Source organism: Thunnus albacares, chromosome 3, assembly GCF_914725855.1.
Source record: "Thunnus albacares chromosome 3, fThuAlb1.1, whole genome shotgun sequence".
NCBI classification, from domain to species: domain Eukaryota; kingdom Metazoa; phylum Chordata; class Actinopteri; order Scombriformes; family Scombridae; genus Thunnus; species Thunnus albacares.
In genome coordinates this window covers 3,659,708-3,678,770 of record NC_058108.1, presented here as the reverse complement: position 1 = coordinate 3,678,770, position 19,063 = coordinate 3,659,708, and the positions used below count along the sequence as shown (strand labels likewise).

The following is a 19,063-nucleotide window of genomic DNA, read 5'->3' as shown; positions in this document are numbered from 1 at the left end:
AAACAGCTCCTCACATTAATCAAAACTTTGCATTTTTTGGGGAATCATGAATGTTTGCAACCACTGGCCTACATGAGGCTGTTCCAGCACGGTAAAATATTACTTTACTTTAGGGCTTCATGGAGGACACAGACACAGGTCATGTCAACAGGAGTTCACATCCTACAATTTTACAATATTTTGTAGGCTGTTATTTCCCCCACCAGCATTTTATTCAGACAACATAGAGAAGGCTTTGGAGCAGTGTTTAGATTTTCACCACTAAAACCATTTAATGAATTTTTAAAAAGACATTATGAAAAACAACACAATTTCATCCTTTAAAAATATGTCCTTATATTAATTTAATAGTTAATTGAATAAATATAATGAAAAAGTTAAACAGTTAAAGACCCTAATTCTGCTGCTTATTTATGATGCATATTTATTCATAGCAACTGGCCCCAAATAACTAGTAAACATAACGCTATTATAAAAGTTTTAGCTGAATTTCAAGCAATATTTAAATGTTTATTTAGCCTCAACTTCATTAAAGATAATGAATTCATCACGTGACACAACATTGTGTTACCCGGATGTAAAGATATCAGATAAAACAGGTAAACACTGAACAGGATCATCATGTATAGTAGTAATCCATGTATGAATCTGTTCAACATGTGCTGCTGGAGTGAAGTGAGGGAAACAAAGAGAATCTCCATGGAGACGCATCATTTATACAGTCAACCTTATTAAATATTTTAAGGAAACAGATTTAGTAGAGAAAATTCAATGTTTTTATTTATTTTATTTTTTTTCATTTTATTGTCTGCCAATCTACTGCTCCACAGTCCAGTCCAGCAGGTGGCAGTAATGCGCCTTTAAGCTGGTTTGCCAACCGTCAATAAACACTAAAGAAGAAGAAACCAGTTCCGCTGTGTATGTCTATGGTGTCCATGGACCTATGTGTCACATGTCACTCCTGTGGATTTCAAACTTTCTTACAGCAGCATTCAAGGTTTATTTGGTCCGGTTGTACTTTTTACCAATGAGGATTCAGCTCTTCAATAGACGACTTTTGACATTTGCAGCGGCCTGTCACTTCCGTCCAGCATCATGTTAACTCACTGTGTCAGAAGCGTCCTATCACAGCATGCATCCATATTACACATGAGGCCCTGCAGTCTAACACTGGCTCTGCTACACACCAGAGGACCAGAGGATGTGAACCAGGACGAGAGTCTGCTGCAGCTCTTTGTGGACAGGTACTACATTTCTCCCGGTCAGACTAACATGCAGCTGTTTCAGCGCGGGATGAGCTGCAGCTACGGACCTCTGGGTGCGCAGCTCAGGAGGAACATGCTGGAGCAGTGGTGGCACTCTGTGAGCAGGTCCGGAGCTCAGGTGTTTGGGATCAGTTCTCTGAGCTGCAGCCAGAGCAGAGAGCAGGATGGATGTGGGCAGCTGAGGATCACTGACTCTGAAAACTTCAAACAAACACTCGATCACAAAGAGCTGAGCAAGGAGCAGCTCATCCAGGAGGTGCGCGCGCTCCTTCAGAGGTCCCCATCTGTGAGAACAAACTTTCTTCAAGGTAGAGTTGCTGCATGACAGAAAGACTCAATGTTTGGCTGATGTGATGATTTCACATGTAGTAACTGCACTTCAGTGATACTGAAAGCATTTGAACGGTCTGTATAACAAACATCTATGAAGCCTAGAGCTGCAAAGATTAGTCGATTCATCGATTAGTCGACCAACAGAAAATTAACCTATTAATCATTTTCTCTTTTTTGCCATCATTATCATCAGAAGAAGAATAAAAAACAATGTTGAAGCTCATACAAATATAATAGATCCTGATGCTAATTGTGAGCCAAAGGTTTAGTCAATAAGTCACATTTTTACAATGAAAAATAGAAATATCGAAGACTTATTTCATATAAATAGTGGTAATAGGGTGAGTGTCACAGGTTCACACAAGGACAACAAGAGTCATTTTAAAATAAATATATATATATATATATATATATATATATATATATATATATATATATAAAATTCTCCTGTTCCAACTTGGTATTCAGTGTGAATAACCCTAACCCAGGGGAGGATGTTGGGTCTCTGTGAACTGAAGAGCACGGTCTTGACCTGATCTATGTGAAAAGTGCCCCGAGATAACTTCTGTTGTGATTTGGCGCTATATAAATAAAGTTGAAATGAAATTGAATTGGTCGAGACACAACAAGACATTTGAGGACGTCGCTTTGGGAAACAGTGATAGACATTTTATACACAGGATGCAAAATTAACTTTTTTATCCAGCAGCCAAACGGTCAGTGAATGTTCAGATTTTACCAGCCACTCAATAGATAACCATTGTTTTTTTTGACTGGTGATTGAAGCAAATCTACCAGCCACTTGCATATTTTACCAGCATTTGGCTGGTGATTGGTTTATAGACCCGTAGAGGTTAATCGATAATGAAAATAATCATTAGTTGCAGCCCTTAATGGAGCGTAAAGATGTGCTTGCACAATTATACATCTTTACGGTGTGTAATTATAATCCATTATGATAGATTTAGTGGAGTCTACCTGTGGACACAGTTCTGAAGTCATTATAAGTTTACATCTTGGATCCAATATTCACACAATAATCCACAAAAGGCCAGATTAGAGGTGGACAGCCAGGTTCAATGCTTCAGAGCTTCTGGGTGACAACTTTCAAAACATTTACAGATGTCCTGAGGATAGGAATTAGTAATGATTAGTAATTCTGTTTCCTTATCTGCTGCTCTGTGGGTTTGATTTGCTGCTTTTTACATCTTTAAATGAAAGATAACTGCCTTTTTAAATGAAAGCATTAAAGCGATCATAAAACGTAAACTTCTTAAAGTAGGAAACAAATTAACTGTAAGATGAAACATGAAAGTACACATCAGTAAGTTTAATTATAAACAGTCATATTTATAAAGCTTTTTTTAATTTCATTTTGCAATTTCATTTTTTTTATTATTAGTTCAGAATTTAAAGGCAGAATCAAGTCCTGCATTCACACTTTTTGTCACAGTTTGTGTGACCTAACATCGTCTTGATGTTGCGCTCTGGTTTGTTTTCAGGTGCTTTGGAGCAGTTTGTCCCCTCGTTGGAGTTGGTTAGCAGGAAGTTGCCTTTCGGCCTCGCTGAGAGCGGTCTGTGTTTCCAGCCCTCAGATGGCTCCGGTTGGTGAGGCTTCGTCTACTTTGTCATCTGTCTGTGTGTAGACTCGAGAAAAATAGTGATTGAAACTACTCGTTTTCCAGATGGGATTTTGGATAAATAATCTTTAAATTAGCTCACAATGACTTAATAATGCTTGATGAGTTTACATTAAAGCTACAGTCCATCTACACAGGTGTTTTCACTCGTGTTGCCTGATTAGACCTCTTCTCTGGACTGTGTGGGTGTGTACAAACTCTCTCTCTATCCTGTTAGTTTGTTAATCCACCTAACTTCCACCTAATTAGAGGTCTAATCAGCCAGGATAATTTAAACACCTGTGTGGGTGCGCAGAGCCTTTAATAGCATCTCTGTGGTCTATGAAGACATTATAATGCTCTTATATTTAGAATAATCCATGACGTCATTGGCAAAACTTCCAAACGTTCAGTGAATCATTAAATGATTATTTATGGCAGAACATGAATGTTTCTTATTGCACTAAGTGAAGAAGGTCTTTTCACTTTTTTAAAGCTCGACAAACAAGCCAATCAAGCTACTAACTGTTCATTGTTTAATTAACTTTTAATTTACTGAGTAATAAGTGCTACTACACAGATGGTGACAGAAAAAGAGCATTGCTATGTTTTTTTAACTATTTAAAATACCATTTATAGCTAAAATAATTCTTATGTAGCGCTGCTGTAATCATATTATAATGTCTTTGTTTCTGTCAGCCCGGCTGAGGTCACCCAGACATCTCTGGTGTGGTTCTGCTCTCCTCGGACCTCCTCCCAGTGGCTGGATCACTGGGCACAGCAGCGGCTCAAGTGGTGGAGGAAAGTGAGTATTTGAGGAGACACAACAAAAATCTTTAAAAGCCATACAATACAAAAACATTTCTTTGTACACCAGTATAGGTACTGTTGTTGCCGTAAAGGTTGATTTTTTTTTTTTTTTTAGCTTCCTAAACTGTGCTAAAAGACAGGGAATCATGCTTGTACATATTTCAAAGATTATCACAGACTATAGTAGAATTTCCAGAATAACGCCACCCTCTCCCCAACCAGTATTTATGGAAAAATATCAATATATTGACTTCTTCAGTTTCCACAGTGCTACTGGGACTGCAGTCTTTTCAAAGGAAATGTGTATCAGATGGTTTTGTAAAGTTCCTTTTTAAGAAAAGTGTAGCATTTCACAGGAAATGTTTCATTCCTAATTTATTGTAATTCTTACTGGGACTGCAGTATATTTTTAAGTTGTTGTTGACTTCTTGTATGACATAAGCACATGATGTCTGCCTCTGTGTATTGTCATGTTTAGTTTTGTTTATGTTGTGCAAAATGAGAAGTTTTCAAGGAAGACATCTCATCATTGTCCAAATATGTAAGCAAGTAGAAAAGCAACGCTGCTCATGTTCTCACTGCTTGTTTACACATGTGTGTTGCCAAAATCTAGTATATTCCACCTTAGGCTAGTAGCTGTGTAGTTATTAGTACACATACATTGGATTGTCTGACCAAACAAGTGACAAGATAACATTACTCATATGAAATTATGTCCATCCTCTTCTTTCTTTCGCTCATCTGTCTTTGTCCAGTTTGCCCTGTCTCCATCGGACTTCAGCAGCAGTGACGTCCCAGAGGAGGAAGTCGATCGGGCAGCGTCTCGTGGCGTGAGGATCATCTACAACTTCCCGTGGGGTCAGGAGCCCCTGGAGACGCTGTGGAGCCGAGGAGATGCCGAGCTGCTGCGGACGCACCACGGAGTCCGCTCAAAACTACAGGTCAGTCTGCTTCTTTCATACAGAGTCTTAATGTGTATTTTCTATGTCTGTATGCGGTTGGACTCTGCTGTTGTGAATGATTCCGTCATGTTAAAACTGTCTGATGAGAAACACAATCAGCCGTTCACTACTGTTGTTGTTGCCTTAGTTCAGTCTAATCACATATTTGTCTTTTTAAACACGCTTCAGTGTCGAGACGGGCACAAGTCAGTCCCTCACGTCGTGTCGGTGACCGGGAACATGGACCGAGGTCTGATGGCCTTTCTGTCCAACTCATTCCAGCAGATCAAGAGAGAAGACACCAAACAGAGGCTGCAGCAGAGAAAGGTGATGACAACATGAGCTCACGTGTCAAATAAATGTGTTAGCTATAACTTACTAACTCACTAAAGCATTTAGTGAAAGTTTCATTTCATTTTTGTTTTATTTTACTTCTCATTTACCCTCTTTTGTTTTATTGTGTTCAGTGTTTCTGTCACTAAAGGTTTGGGTCACTGTTGATTTCAGGTTCTGAAGTTGCATCCAGTGTTGACTCCAGTCAAAGTGGCTTTAGATATCAGCAGAAGACCCACCATGGAATTGAGGCAGGTAAGAGAAACCTGCACTGACAATACACATCAATGATTCATTGCTTTACTCTTGATTAGATCTTGTATGTATGGGTCACATGGACAAAATCAAATGTCACTGTTTTCGACCAAATACCTCGATATCAATATTGCGACAATATTGTAAAGATGACAAATGGTGCTTTCACAAATGAGATTTTTGATAAATAATCATTAGTGATATAATGAATAAGAGGAAAAAGGCAAATAACAGAACAGCTAGAACAGTCTGGTAAGTTCATAAAATTACATCACTTTACTGTAATGTAAAGCCTTTAAATATATCTTGATATTACGTTATCCAAAATCTAAGATGATCTAGTCTCATATCACGATATTGATAATATATCGATATACCTACTTTAAAGTGACTGTAGTAGAATCAGCACCAAAGTATCTAATTGAACTTGTTCATTGGCTGAGCATTAATCAAAGTGAATTTATGAGTAATTAATTCCTTTGTAGGTTTGTGAAGGCCTCCTGCAGGAGTTTATGGAGGCTAAAATCTCTGCATGGCCCGGATATCTGGAAACTATGCCAACAGCGATGGAGAAGCTGAATGCAAAGTAAAGTGTTGTTCGCTGTTTTTATGCCACGCTTAAAATAGATCACGAGGATCAAATAAGCAACGTGTTTCTCGCTGTGGACTGATGCGTCTCTCCGTGTTGATGTATTCGTAGGTATGACGAGATGGGAGTGCTTTTCACCGTGGTGATCGGCGACAACACGATGGAGAGCGGCCTCGTTCAGGTCCGCAGCAGAGACACCACCATCAAAGAGACCATGCACATCTCTGAGATCAAGAACTTTATCTCCAGATACATTTCTGCTGCAGACAATATCTGAAATGACTTTTTGTTCGGCCAACTAAAAGGACAGTCTTTCAATGTGCTGCGTCAGTTCTGTATCTCCTTCGGGAACAAAACCATCGCACATCTACAGGTTGAGGGCTTGCGAGAAATATTTCTGCTTTAAGAGAGAATTTTATGAAAATTAACATTTCCCCGAGCGGTTGAATAGTTTGACTCACTGTGACGCAAAGAGGAAATGTGGATGTTTTATCCAGTGAGATATGTTTGTCTATTTGATATTACAGTTTTTTTGTTGTGGTCCATGCTAACTGTTCTGTTATGAAACTAGACTTTATGTTTCACATCCCTCGTTTACTTCCTGCACTTGTCACTTTCATATATGAAATAAAACTGGACTTAAAATCGTGCATTTCATTCAACCTCCTCTGTTACATCATGTAATTATTTATTGCATAATATGTCACATTTAATTTTTGCTCTTGTCACCTTCATATATTTCATACACTTCATTTCTTTGTCCGCAGCACAGTCCATATTTCCTTTGTACTGTCAATATTTCATTTTAAGTTTTGTGATTTTTAAATGTTACATTTAATTTTAATATTACTTTGTTTATTTTGTTATTTATTATTACCTTACTTTTGTTTTATTTTTATTCTTCTATGTTGCGTTTGTGGGAGCAAACACCAATACACATTCTTTGTATGCTGCATAGTTGACTAATAAACAAAGTCTGAATCTGAGATTCATCAGATGAAGCTGCACAGTTGAGAGAGTTTAGCTAATGGCTGTTTTTTTTTGTTTGTTTGTTTGGTTTTTTTTTGGTGATCAAATTTTTATTTTTCAGTTATGGAGGTTAGCTTGAATATAACAGCAAATCATCAGCCTCTACACACATCTGCAATACTGGACATAGATTATTATTTAACATAAGCATACAAACATGGTTTTTGTTTATCCGTGTATATACAGTATTATGACATTCATCAATTGCCCAGCAAGGGGCTCTTCTTTGCCCCTCCAATCTTTAGTTTCCTCCCTTCCCCCACCCTGAATGGCACATAGGTAAGACAACCCAAAAACAACAAGACAGAGAAAATAATAATAACAATAATAATAGATAAACTGCAAAAAACCCTGAAAAATCAGTTATAAACTACCACAGAAAAACAATATAGACCATATCTTGGTAATGGTATGGACATTTGCATACAGTCACAGACATTATTTCACAGTGTATAATATGATGTATTAGGTGTATAATACGATATTTTTATTATTATCATCATCATTATTATTATTACTACACATCCATGGTTTAGAAGCCAACTACTGGGATTGATGTGCCAAATCTCGCGAGGTTTTGGATGTGTCTTTGCCCCTCCCTGAGCATGTGTGTAGCTCTTAATACATCCATGGTGTGTAGCTGCTTAGCTGTTAGCATTTAGAGATGACCGCCGACAAGCAAAACGAAGCTAAAGTTTCCCTCATGGAAGAAAACAAAGAAAATTCACCAGATGGGGGGCTTGGACTGGAAAGTATCCTTCACATGAACATGATTTGTAGCGGCGGTTTTATTTGCTGTGTCAGACTCGGAGGCTAACGTTAGCTCGGTGGCTAGCTCGGTCAGAGGATAGGCAGCGTTATTTTAGGCTACGTGTCATACTGAAGCAGGCATGAAAAACTAATTTATTCGGCTTGTGAGACAAACTTTTATTTAAATATAAGAACGTCAAGTCACATATGGATGTAAGTGAATGTATAATGCCTTAGACGTGTTGATTTGTCCGCTTTTAACTGTTTTAACCGCTGAGTTTAGCAGCTACGTTGCTGTTTTTATTAGATATACATCACAGCAACGTACTACAGTCATGTCAGACTGTCTGAGTCTATATTTCCAGTGCTTACATGAGTGACATATTCACACACGAATATAATTGATAAATATTCCCTTTGAGCCCCCAGGTGTGTGTGTGTGTGTTTGTGTGATGTAGACAAGGTTGAATCTTAACATTTGAATCTCAGTCTTGCAAATCATCAAGGAGTCCCAGCAGCAGCATGGTCTCAGACACGGAGACTACCAGAGATACAGGTGAGCTTTGTCCTGTCAAACACGACCCATCAAACTAACCGGACCATGAGACGTCTGCAGAGAGCTGTCTGTATTTTGTGTGGCTGTTCACATAAAGTGGTGCACAGTTTGTGTCCTCCTATGAAAAGACATTTATAGAGAGCATATCTGTTATCTTGTAAATTGACATTCAGCATCTGTCAGTTTCTAGTTAGTTCTGCTGAATTAATTTATGTGTTACAGTATTTATGTTGGAGGCCAAAGCTGCATGCATGGAAACTTTTGCTGCCATATGGTTGACATGAGACTGTGCTGCTCCTTGAAGCTAACAGGATAAAAACTGTAATATACACTCAGTGTCCACTTTGTTAGGCTCACTTATACAATGTAGTTACACCCAATACAACAACTCTGTCATAAATTAAACCTTGATATATTGAGAAATGTCTTAATATAACAGAATTTAATGCCATCATTAACAATACACATAATTGAATTAACACAGTGTTAACAAAAATTGAAAATTATAAGGTAGAATTTAAACCCTTGTAATTTTTTCATGAACACTGTGCCTCAGTATAATTGCCTCAGTCTGTGCGTGTGCACCTAACATAAGTGTCCACGAGTGTACTTTACACTCATTACTGTCCTCTTCAGCTGGAGGGTAAGAGTTGTTCATTAGACAATGTGAAATAGTTTTTTTCTGTTTTAACGTATGATTTGGAAAAGAGGTACAAGTGTACATGATATGCAGGAAACCAAGTTTTCCAATCACATTCTAGTTTTGTTTTTTGTTTAGAGCCAGAAGAGGCAAGAATGTAAATGCCTAAGATTGTTTTTTTTTTTCAATAACACGCGTATTTATATCTGTGACAGTTGCTTAACTGTGTAACCATGATGGTTGTCTCATACATTATCATATGATGTTGAAAGTGTACATGTAAGCGTTCTTTATTTACTTTAATATAAGTATTTTTGTGTAATTGTGCAGGGGCTACTGCTCCCGCAGACTGCGTCGCCTGCGCAAGACTCTTGGCTTCAAGATGGGAAACCGACATAAGTTCGTTGGGAAGAAAATAACGGTCGAAATGCTCTCTGACAACAGGTGAGTGACATAGTCCAGGTCTGTGCTGGAAATACGTCTGTATTAAACTGGCTGATGTGATGGAAGAGTCGAACACAGATACCGGTTTGATGTGGGATAATAAATACACATTACACAGGAGTTTGGTCCTTTTTTAATATCAAAGTGTCACATATTATTACTGTTCACATAAGACACGAGTCTGCAACTGTTGTTTGATCCACATCATTGCTGAATGACAGGCATACATGACTTGGAAACCCTGAGGTGAAGTGTATTTACCTATGAAAGGTTACTGCAGCAAGTCACATTCAAAAACCATTTTCAATCATCTCTGAGTTTAAGAAGAGCAGAATATGGCGGAGGGGCCTCTAAGTCATTGTGAATATCTACTTTTAGGTTATCAAAATTGGTCGTAAAGCAGTATAACCTTCCTCTGTCATTAGTAGACTTCAGTACTGCTTTGTAAAAAAAAACGTAAAGTCACAAAAGTGACAACTGCAGCTTCCAGATTCGAGTTGTTTGAGAAATTAAGAAATGTATCCAATGAAAATAAACTACCAAAAAACCTGATGCAAGTATCTCCACCTTTTCAGGTACTTATTGCTGGTTTTGATGGAGGCGGAGCGTGCGTGGAGCTACGCCATGCAGCTGAAGCAGGAGGCCAACACAGAGCCACGTAAGCGTTTCCACCTGCTGGCACGACTCCGCAAGGCTGCCAAGCACAGCGAGAAGCTGGAGAAGCTGTGTGAGTGCCCCTGTGTCGACGCCAAGACCAAACTGGAAGCACAGGTACGGTCGAACCCGCGTTCACAGACGTGCAGAAACATCCTTAGTTTTTCCTAATTCTCTCAACAGCCAATAATGGTGAGTTCTGTTTTTTAATCGCAGGCCTACACAGCGTACCTGACTGGTATGGTGGAGTTTGAACTGCAGGAATGGAAGCTCGCCATGGAGGCTTTCAACAAGTGCAAGTGAGTCTCAGCATCACTGCCGTTTCTTAATACAGTGATAGAACAATCAGAGGATGTCTGACTGTAAGTTCAGTCACCACTTTGTCATGTATGGATTGTTGTGAGCAATAAAAAAAACATCCCCATGTTTGTCTTGCCTTGTTTCATCAGGACCATCTATGAGAAGCTGGCCAGCGCGTTCACCGAGGAGATGGCAGTGCTGTACCGCCAGCGTGTGGATGAGATATCACCCAATATCCGCTACTGTGCTTACAACATTGGTGAGTGTGGTAGAATTTACACACACAAACACAGGTCCTCACAGTCATCTTAGACTCTTTTAGACACACTAAGGTTCTTTTCACACGCTGAACATATTCTGAAGCTCAAATCCTCCCTGACATTAACTATGTAACCGTGTTTTGCCGTCTGACAGGTGACCAGAATGCCATCAATGACTTGATGCAGATGAGACTGACTGGAGGAGGTGGAGGCATGATGGCTGAGAAACTAGAGGTGAACATACAAGCGTTGACATCATCTTAATATATTAGTGATGCCTCATATTTTCACCTTAAGCACCCTCCACAAGTTCGTTCTCAGAGAAGTGAAGCATATTTGTGTGCATGTTATGCAAGACTGAACGTTAATTGATGAAACTCAAAGATGCTTTTAAATTGAATGTTTCTGTTCTGTAGCAAATCGGTGTTACAGAAAACTGTTTGACATTTCTTTTTTCTTTTTTTTTTGTCTCCAGTCTCTGATCACTCAGGCAAGAACCAAGCAGGCAGCCACCATGAGTGAGGTGGAGTGGCGAGGACGGTCCGTGCCCGTCAAGATCGACAAGGCCCGCATCTTCTTGTTGGGTCTGGCAGACAACGAGGCTGCCATCGCTCAGGTCAGTAGCTCCTGCTTTGTAGGGAGTAAAAATATGACATTTAGACATAGTGTCACCATTACCTACTTATTATTTTTCAACTGCAAAATATCCTGCTCAGGACATCATAACACCAGTGTGGTCATGAGTTTATAAGTCGGTGGGAAATTTTCCTCACTCTGTTGTTAAAGTTACACTGTGGAGTTTTTCACCAGTAGTAGCTCTATGGAGAAATGTTTTTACCTGCAGGTCCCCATTTTCTTTATCATGCTTGCGCACAAGGACACATGCATGCAAGCGGCTGTCACAAAACATGTTCCTGACAATGGTTTCACACTATTCCACTGATCTTTAATTGGCAGTTTTTAAAGTAAAGGCCAGGAAGAAGAAGAAGACTGTAAACATTGAAGCATGAAGGAAATGCAGTAAACACCTTTTTGTTAGAACTCATGAATAGGGTTGGTCATCGAGAACCGGTTCCAAAATTCAGATTCCAAAGAAATCATTAAGAAATTTTAATTTCGATTCTGCTCATCGGTTCCTAAACGTGCTGCATATTTGCAAGGACGTGGCTATCTGCCAGGACCTGTCTATGTCATGCATCAGCGCAACAGAATGTTGGTTTGTTTACATACGAGTATGCATGGCTAACATCACAACAATGCTGAGAGAAAGAAGGACTGCAGTAAACGGTCTAAAGTGTGGCTTCACTTTATTAAAGAAAACAGCAAGGCAAAGTGCAATGCATGTGGGAAGCTAATTAGCGATAAGTCAGGTTGCACATTCAAACATTAAGGCAGCAAGGCGTCCGTCATCAGCCGCCATTAGCATCTCGCTAGCCCCTCCAGTAGAGCATAGGATACCAAGCCGTGACACACCATCTATGTATGCAAGTTACCGCTTCCTGTTGTCATTAAGCTGTTGCTTTTGACTTTTTCTTGTCATACAGCTCAGTACAGGAACTCCTCAGCTGCATTCAGACTGAAAACAGCTCTGTGTAAAACAATACAAGGGGTTGTGTTGGTGGGGGTGTGCTGTTTTTTAAAGTGCCGGAGAGACAATGAAATTCGATCCAGCAGTCCGGTTGGTAATATTCACAGACTGGATTTTACAACTCTGGAACGTTATCATGCTGCAACCCTGTTTACTTGTGCTCACATGTGACATGTCTGTGTGGGCGGACCTCTGAAAAAAGTATGAATGGAACAGTGTCTGCGTGCAAGTCCATGAACTGGCCTTTACAGTGACAGCACGCTATGTTATTGAGGGAAAGATGAGACAGAAAGTACTTCACACAAAAGCAGAATGTTCAGTTAAAAAGACTTTGAATTTAATGGAACAATAAAAGTCAAAGTAAGTGCTTAACAGAGTGAAGATATCTCTATCTTAACGTAGCAGAATCTGAATCAGCCAGCCCCACTCATGAATACACACAGTCTGTTTTGGTCAAGTAACACTGAATGTGAGCAGAAACTTTGCTTTTCTTACAATAAAAGTGCACAAGGCACCTTTTTTAAGATGTCAGGTATGCTCAGCGAGGGTGACGTGGCTCGTGATGCGAAACCTTGAGTTGCGGAAGAACGTCTCTTTCTCTCAACTGCAGTTCCTTTAAACTGCAGTAGGTGGCGCTCTCCTCTTTATGCTCTCATGTGTTGGCCCCTCACTGCCAACACAAGTGATTCCTCCTGGTTTCTTGTGCTTAAAGGCTCAACACACCCTGCAGACACACCCGTCACACCCACAGCTACTCAGGTTTCTGGCATGCAGCCTCTCTCATCGCACGACTGCATTCTGTGCATTTCAGCCCACACACACACACACACAAATGCGGGACTACACCCAGCAGGTCTCTGTGGACAGATTAGTATTATCATCTCTAAACACCTTTTCAAGTTTAAATGCACCCTTTTTTGGGACTCAGATGTAGCATCAGAGGCCATTGTTAAGCTAACAATGTCTCCGACTGAATGCGTGTCAAGCCACTTCGAAACCGCTGCCAATAATTATCCCAAGAGTTGTTCTCTTGATGTTGTACACAGTAAAATGATGTTCTCAGCAACTATCTTTGTGTGTGTGATAGACTGAATGTTATAAAAAAATTGTGAAGGTGGCCAGCTTGAGTGCCACTTGTCCTAGTTTACTCAACAGAAAATCAGAGGATGTCACACCAACACCTCAGGCGTTCATATGTGTCGCTCATAATCCTCTTGGCCTCTGGGGAAAGGAAACGCTGTATCGGGCCATACATCAGTCTTAGTCAATACACTGCGTCAACTCTTCACTCCTCTAATCGGTTTATGCGTCCAGCTCTTCCTCTGAACAACACAATCAACAGGTTGAGCCAGTCGCACTAGGCGTTGCCAGGGTGTTGGCACAAGTGTGTGGTACTAAGTAACTTCGGTCGTCCGGGTGGATGAGAGAAGCCCTATGACCTATTATCAGTTATCACTACCAGGAATTTTCTCGTAACATTCCTCCACTGTGTTGCTTCCTAACGCCTGAGACACACAGCCTACCTTTACCTGAGCAGCGCGGGTGCGTCGCTGAACTGCTGCAGCTTGCACTCGTGCGGCGTCCGCGATCAATAACAGATTAGTTCCGTGTGTCGCCAACTCTCCGTGCTGGAGTTCCCCGCTAGAGAGGCTCTCTGCCCCGGTGTCAGGCTGACCCACAGTTTTCATGTCTGTGACATATTCTACAGATACAGACATTGAAACTATAGTTAAAGGTGTAATGTTACTGGTATGATCTCAATATGACCATCAGAGACACCAAATCTCTAGATGACGCGCCGCCTGGCTCACGTGGCTACTGTGTGTTCCGGGTTTTCTGCAATTATTTAGCTTTAAAAGAAACTTACTAGAGTTTCAAACAAAATGATTCTGTATTAACATTTCCTCTGTCTTCAAGTGCTTACTTCCTTTTTTGTGTGAACATAATAGACCCTGTAGACTTGTGAGAATATCGTAGAGTAACACAGGCCTATTGTATGAGTGTGTGAATGACAGGGTTGTTCTTCATCTCACTCATCAACAAAGATTTGAGCCCTGAAACTCCAGAGTGTCCGATTGCTGATGAGACGTTGAGGAATGTATCGGCAGCCTGCTGGGTCACATACCTGCGTCTCTCCCCCACTTTACCACAGTCACATTCCTGCTTAAAGTGTTACTCTTTGTGTCAAACTACTACAGCTTCTAAAAGGATAAAATATTTGTGTTTGCATGATCGATTTTTTTTTTTTTTTTTTATTAGTGCATGTGTAGTTTTAGTTCAGATACTTTTAATATATATTTCCAGTGTAACCACTCAGTAGAGGGTAAAACACTGGAACCAGAGGCCACGGTTCAGGTTCATGTTTGCTGTTTAGCAAATTGAAAATATTTTGTTGAGTTCACAAAGAAGACTTTAAACTCAAGTCTTCCCCTCCCAAATTCCTCTGGCTATGAAGCCTTTTGACAGGATGTCTTGACTTTTTTTTCTTTCTTTTTTTTAAATGATAAGTTCACAATTTTTTCAAGTCTGCCTTTGAAACAATAGTCAGGTGTCCATATGAACATTAAATCAAGGACTAGGATTTTTCTGCACTTTCAGAATTCAGTACAAAATGCAATTTGAAATATTCTCTATAACACAGTATATATATGATCTTGATTTGTGTTTCTGTTGTGCAGACGGCTAACGAGGAGACTAAAGAGCATCTGTATGAGACCCTGCTGGCCGAGTGCAGAGACACCATCCAGGCTGTGAGAGAGGAGCTCAAAAATGAGACGGTGAGACACACCAAAGAGTAAAAAGTTGACATTTTGTAGGTGAAGGTGTTCGATGTGAGGTTTGTTAATGTGTCAGGAGAGTGAGAATGAGTTACGAGTTTGATTTACAGCTCAGTAAGACAGGTGATGTTTTACAGGGATGTGAAAGTTTTTTTTAAATATTGCTTGTCCTTGTAGAAGCAGCGAGAGAGGAGCTCTGACGCCGACAACGGCAAGGTGTCCAACCTGCAGTTCCTGCACAGGTACGCTTGAAACCTAAACTTAAGTAAAGGCCGGGATCAGAGTTGTCTTTCGAGATGCTCACTGCGTCAGATTAAATATTTTCACTATCCACTTTTTTCTCTGACATAAATCTCCTTAATAAGTGAATAATAAATGTGCCGCTGGTCTCCTCCCAGTTACCTGACCTACATCAAGCTGTGTACGCTGGTGAAGAGGAACGAGAGCATGGCCCACACGCTGCAGGCCAAGCTGAAGGAACCCGAGGCCGACGAGAGCAAGAGGGGGCCCCGCCCACAGGACCTCATCCGCCTCTATGACATCATCCTGCAGGTTATTTTCTGGACATTAAATATATTGTGATCCTTTTATGTTTTTGTGTGTTTCATGTACTATGATAAGGTGATGAGTCGATGTTTGATCTGTTGTCAGCAGTGAAGAGAAGGGTACCTCACCTGCTTCTCACAGTTTAACTCCACTTCTGTCTCTCCCACCTCCTCCCTAAACCTTCTCTGTCCGTCCTCCCCTCCAGAGTCTGGCTGAGCTGTCCACCCTGCAGGGTCTGGAGGATGATCACACCTTCCAGAAGGAGGTGTCCCTCAAGATGCTGGTCTACAAGGCCTACAGGTCAGACATTTTAGTTTGACCTTTTAGCCTCATAATCAAATCGTACACATAAGATATTTTTATTTCTGATAATCCAACCTCCTGTAGATTTTGTTAATGTTTTCCTTCCTTCATTTCCAATTGTAGGTGTTTCTTTATCGCTCAGTCTTACGTGCTGGTGAAGAAGTGGAGTGAGGCTCTGGTGCTGTACGAGAGGGTGCTGAAGTATGCGAAGGAGGTTCAGTCTAAGGCCAAGAGCCTCAACAACAGTCTCAAGGTTGGTAATACAGCACTGTCTTTACAAGTTTTAGAAACTGTCCCTGAATGATATTGATTCATCTTTCTGACAGTTTCATCAGTAACTTCACTGTTGTGTCTTTTGGTTTCTGCAGGATCTCCCTGACGTTCAAGAGCTCATTGCTGAGGTGAACGCTGAGAAATACTCACTTCAAGCTGCTGCCATTTTAGGTGAGAGCACCTTTTGAACTGAACTTTACAAACACTGAACACATTTAGCCTTGTTCTTATCTGCTCTGCTTGGTTCTGGTTACAACTCTGAGAAAATCCACGCATCTCTGTTTCAGATACCGACGAGACTGTCGAAGTTCCCTCTCAGCAGCAGGTGAAGGACAACACGGTAAGAGAGACACTCCACACCTATAAGTTTTCCTTCAAGGGGAAATTCATCATGGACTCAAGACCAGATTGAACAGACAGTTGAATGTTATAACACCCTGACAAAAAGCTAACAACGAGATTTACCCTTTGTGTCAGTGCTCAGAAATGTAAACTTTTTCTACTTGTCTCCCTTTAGTTACCCTGCTTATCAAATCTCTGAAGACAGGAAAAAAAATGTGACCTTTTAGTTATTTATATAAACTTTCTTATCCCTCCTTCACGCAGCCCCTCTGCAACCGCCTGGAGACCTTCCGTCTTGACCCTGCGCTCGTAGGAAAGCAGCCCAATCTGGTCCAGTTCCCTCCTGACTTTCAGCCAATCCCCTGCAAGCCCCTGTTCTTTGACCTTGCTCTCAACCACGTGGCCTTCCCACCGCTGGATGACAAGGTGGAGCAGAAGGGCAAGGGCGGTCTGACCGGCTACATCAAGGGCATCTTTGGCTTCGGCAGCTAAATGGAGTCCAGGGCTTTGGCGAGGCATCCTCAGGGGAGCCACAAGGCCCCGAGTTTACCACAAAACAACCAGACTTGGGTCAGTTGTTAATTAGAATAATTTCAGTTACTTTTATTGTTTTGATTTTTAGTGCCTAAGTGCAAGATGAGGGGAGTTTGCAGTTCTGAGGGTCTAATCTTCCAGGAAAGATGAATATGGAAAGTGATTGAATCAATTTCATGTTGCAGTACGACCCAAGTCTACCTGCCACCGTTAGTAATAAGATCAGGCTGTGTGGGTTCCTCGCGTTCTGGTTCCCTTCTTAATTTGAGCAGTGGAGATGTCTCAGTGATTTTACAGGTTACCATGTCATGGTCTTAATACTTACAGTAAAGTCCTCACAGTCCTGTCAGAGTAAACGAAGCCACTTTGGCACAATTAGAAGTTTTTTCTTTCCTCTTTTTTTTCCAGTGTTGTGTAAGCGCCTTCATGTAATTATGTCCTATTTCTTTATACAAGATGTTTTCAGCATTTCTTGAACCTAAAATTGACAGAACAGTCTTCTCTTGGCACCTACTTTGACTTAAAAAAACAAAGTAGAGCTCATTTAATACCAGAAACTCAAACTGATGTGTTTTAATCATCATCATAGTTTGAAAAGACTTCACCTGCGTCCCATTTCTTCTCTTCAACTTTGCCCCGATCGCTCCATCAACAGTTCAGCCCAGCCCATCTCCCTCCACACGGACGTTTTTCACCAAAGCAACCGTGACGTTTTGTGGACAGCTCAAGAAAAAAAAAAACACCTACAGGATGGTAACGCAACATTAAACTGGTTATGAGGATTCATTGTTAAAAGCACAAGAAGAAAGAAACCACAACACCCGGTTTCATCTTTGTTGTGAGTGGCTTCTGATGTTTATGAGTCATGAGTGAAGTTCATTGATCAGAGTTACAAAGAATTGGGACAAAACTTAAAAGTTTCAAGCGCATCAACTGAAAAATTGAAAAACAAAGCCATGAATCACATCGTAAAATGTTGTTTTTCTTTTTTTTTTTAAAAAAACAAAAAGCTGGATAGTTCAGTGTTTGTCAATAATACACAAACCTACGCTGCTCATAAATGTTATATACTGTGTGACATTTACAACTAAACTTAACCATCATGTCAGAAGAGGGTCCAACTGCTTCAGCTTGTTTAGATGAAAGTGCAGAACTCACGTTTTCAACACACCTCAGTGTCTCATGTTTTCAAGGTGGTCGTGCCTGATGACGCACGTTGCACCAGGATCGATGTGAAACAAAATAATCACAGGTGCAGCTCATCGGATTGTTATTAATTCCTGTCATGTTTTTAATTTTGACGTTTTTTTTTTTTTATTAAAGTTTTGTTTTGTGGTAGGACAGCAGTTGACGTAAAGGAATTAAGGCTTTCATTTATCACACCACCGAGCCTGTTTGTCCATCATGAGTCGGACTGAAAAATCTTTTCATCACTAATGAAATGAAACGTGTGTGGACATGTTGTAATGCTAGAAAACATTTTTTTTGGTTATATGCTTTTGTTTGCCACTCATAATGTCGTCACCTCCTCTGATCCTTAAGGGACCTGGTTTGCCTGTAATACCTGCTCGATCACTCACTAATTTAACTGTTTTGCTTGCTAATTTTTATCAATGTCTTGTTTTAAAAAAATGTTTTTTTTCCCCCTCAGTTTTTTTTTTGTTTAAAATAATTGAGATGGAATTGCTGGAAAAGCTCCAGCACTTTACCTCGAATAGCCAGAAAAACAATTAGTCGTAATCAATTGTTGGAAACAGAGGGTGAAAGAAAGGAAATGATGAGAATGTATGATTTGATTTAATTTCCAACCCTATAATTAAAATATATTTGCACCAAACATGGATTTGTTGACCTTCATTTACTTCTTCTATGAACAACACAGGGACTTTAATTTTAACTTGTGATTCAAAGATGCTGAAACG

At 40.3% G+C, this 19,063-nt stretch overlaps 2 protein-coding genes across 2 annotated transcripts; both read left to right on the top strand.

Annotated features, from left to right (window-relative positions):
* The first annotated feature begins 892 nt into the window (after positions 1–892).
* Positions 893–6,795, top strand: polg2 (polymerase (DNA directed), gamma 2, accessory subunit). Its single transcript, XM_044345863.1, has 8 exons — positions 893–1,573; positions 3,101–3,206; positions 3,917–4,022; positions 4,783–4,968; positions 5,158–5,295; positions 5,476–5,556; positions 6,042–6,142; positions 6,257–6,795. The coding sequence occupies exons 1-8, from the start codon at positions 1,096–1,098 to the stop codon at positions 6,420–6,422; spliced, it is 1,362 nt and encodes a 453-aa protein (XP_044201798.1). The 5' UTR covers positions 893–1,095; the 3' UTR covers positions 6,423–6,795.
* Positions 6,796–7,766: 971 nt separating this feature from the next.
* On the top strand, positions 7,767–18,978 carry srp68 (signal recognition particle 68). Its single transcript, XM_044345861.1, has 16 exons — positions 7,767–7,926; positions 8,414–8,480; positions 9,451–9,564; positions 10,140–10,335; positions 10,435–10,517; positions 10,668–10,777; positions 10,933–11,012; positions 11,254–11,394; positions 15,045–15,143; positions 15,321–15,385; positions 15,542–15,695; positions 15,895–15,989; positions 16,116–16,245; positions 16,361–16,436; positions 16,553–16,605; positions 16,872–18,978. The coding sequence occupies exons 1-16, from the start codon at positions 7,839–7,841 to the stop codon at positions 17,097–17,099; spliced, it is 1,779 nt and encodes a 592-aa protein (XP_044201796.1). The 5' UTR covers positions 7,767–7,838; the 3' UTR covers positions 17,100–18,978.
* Positions 18,979–19,063: the final 85 nt, after the last annotated feature.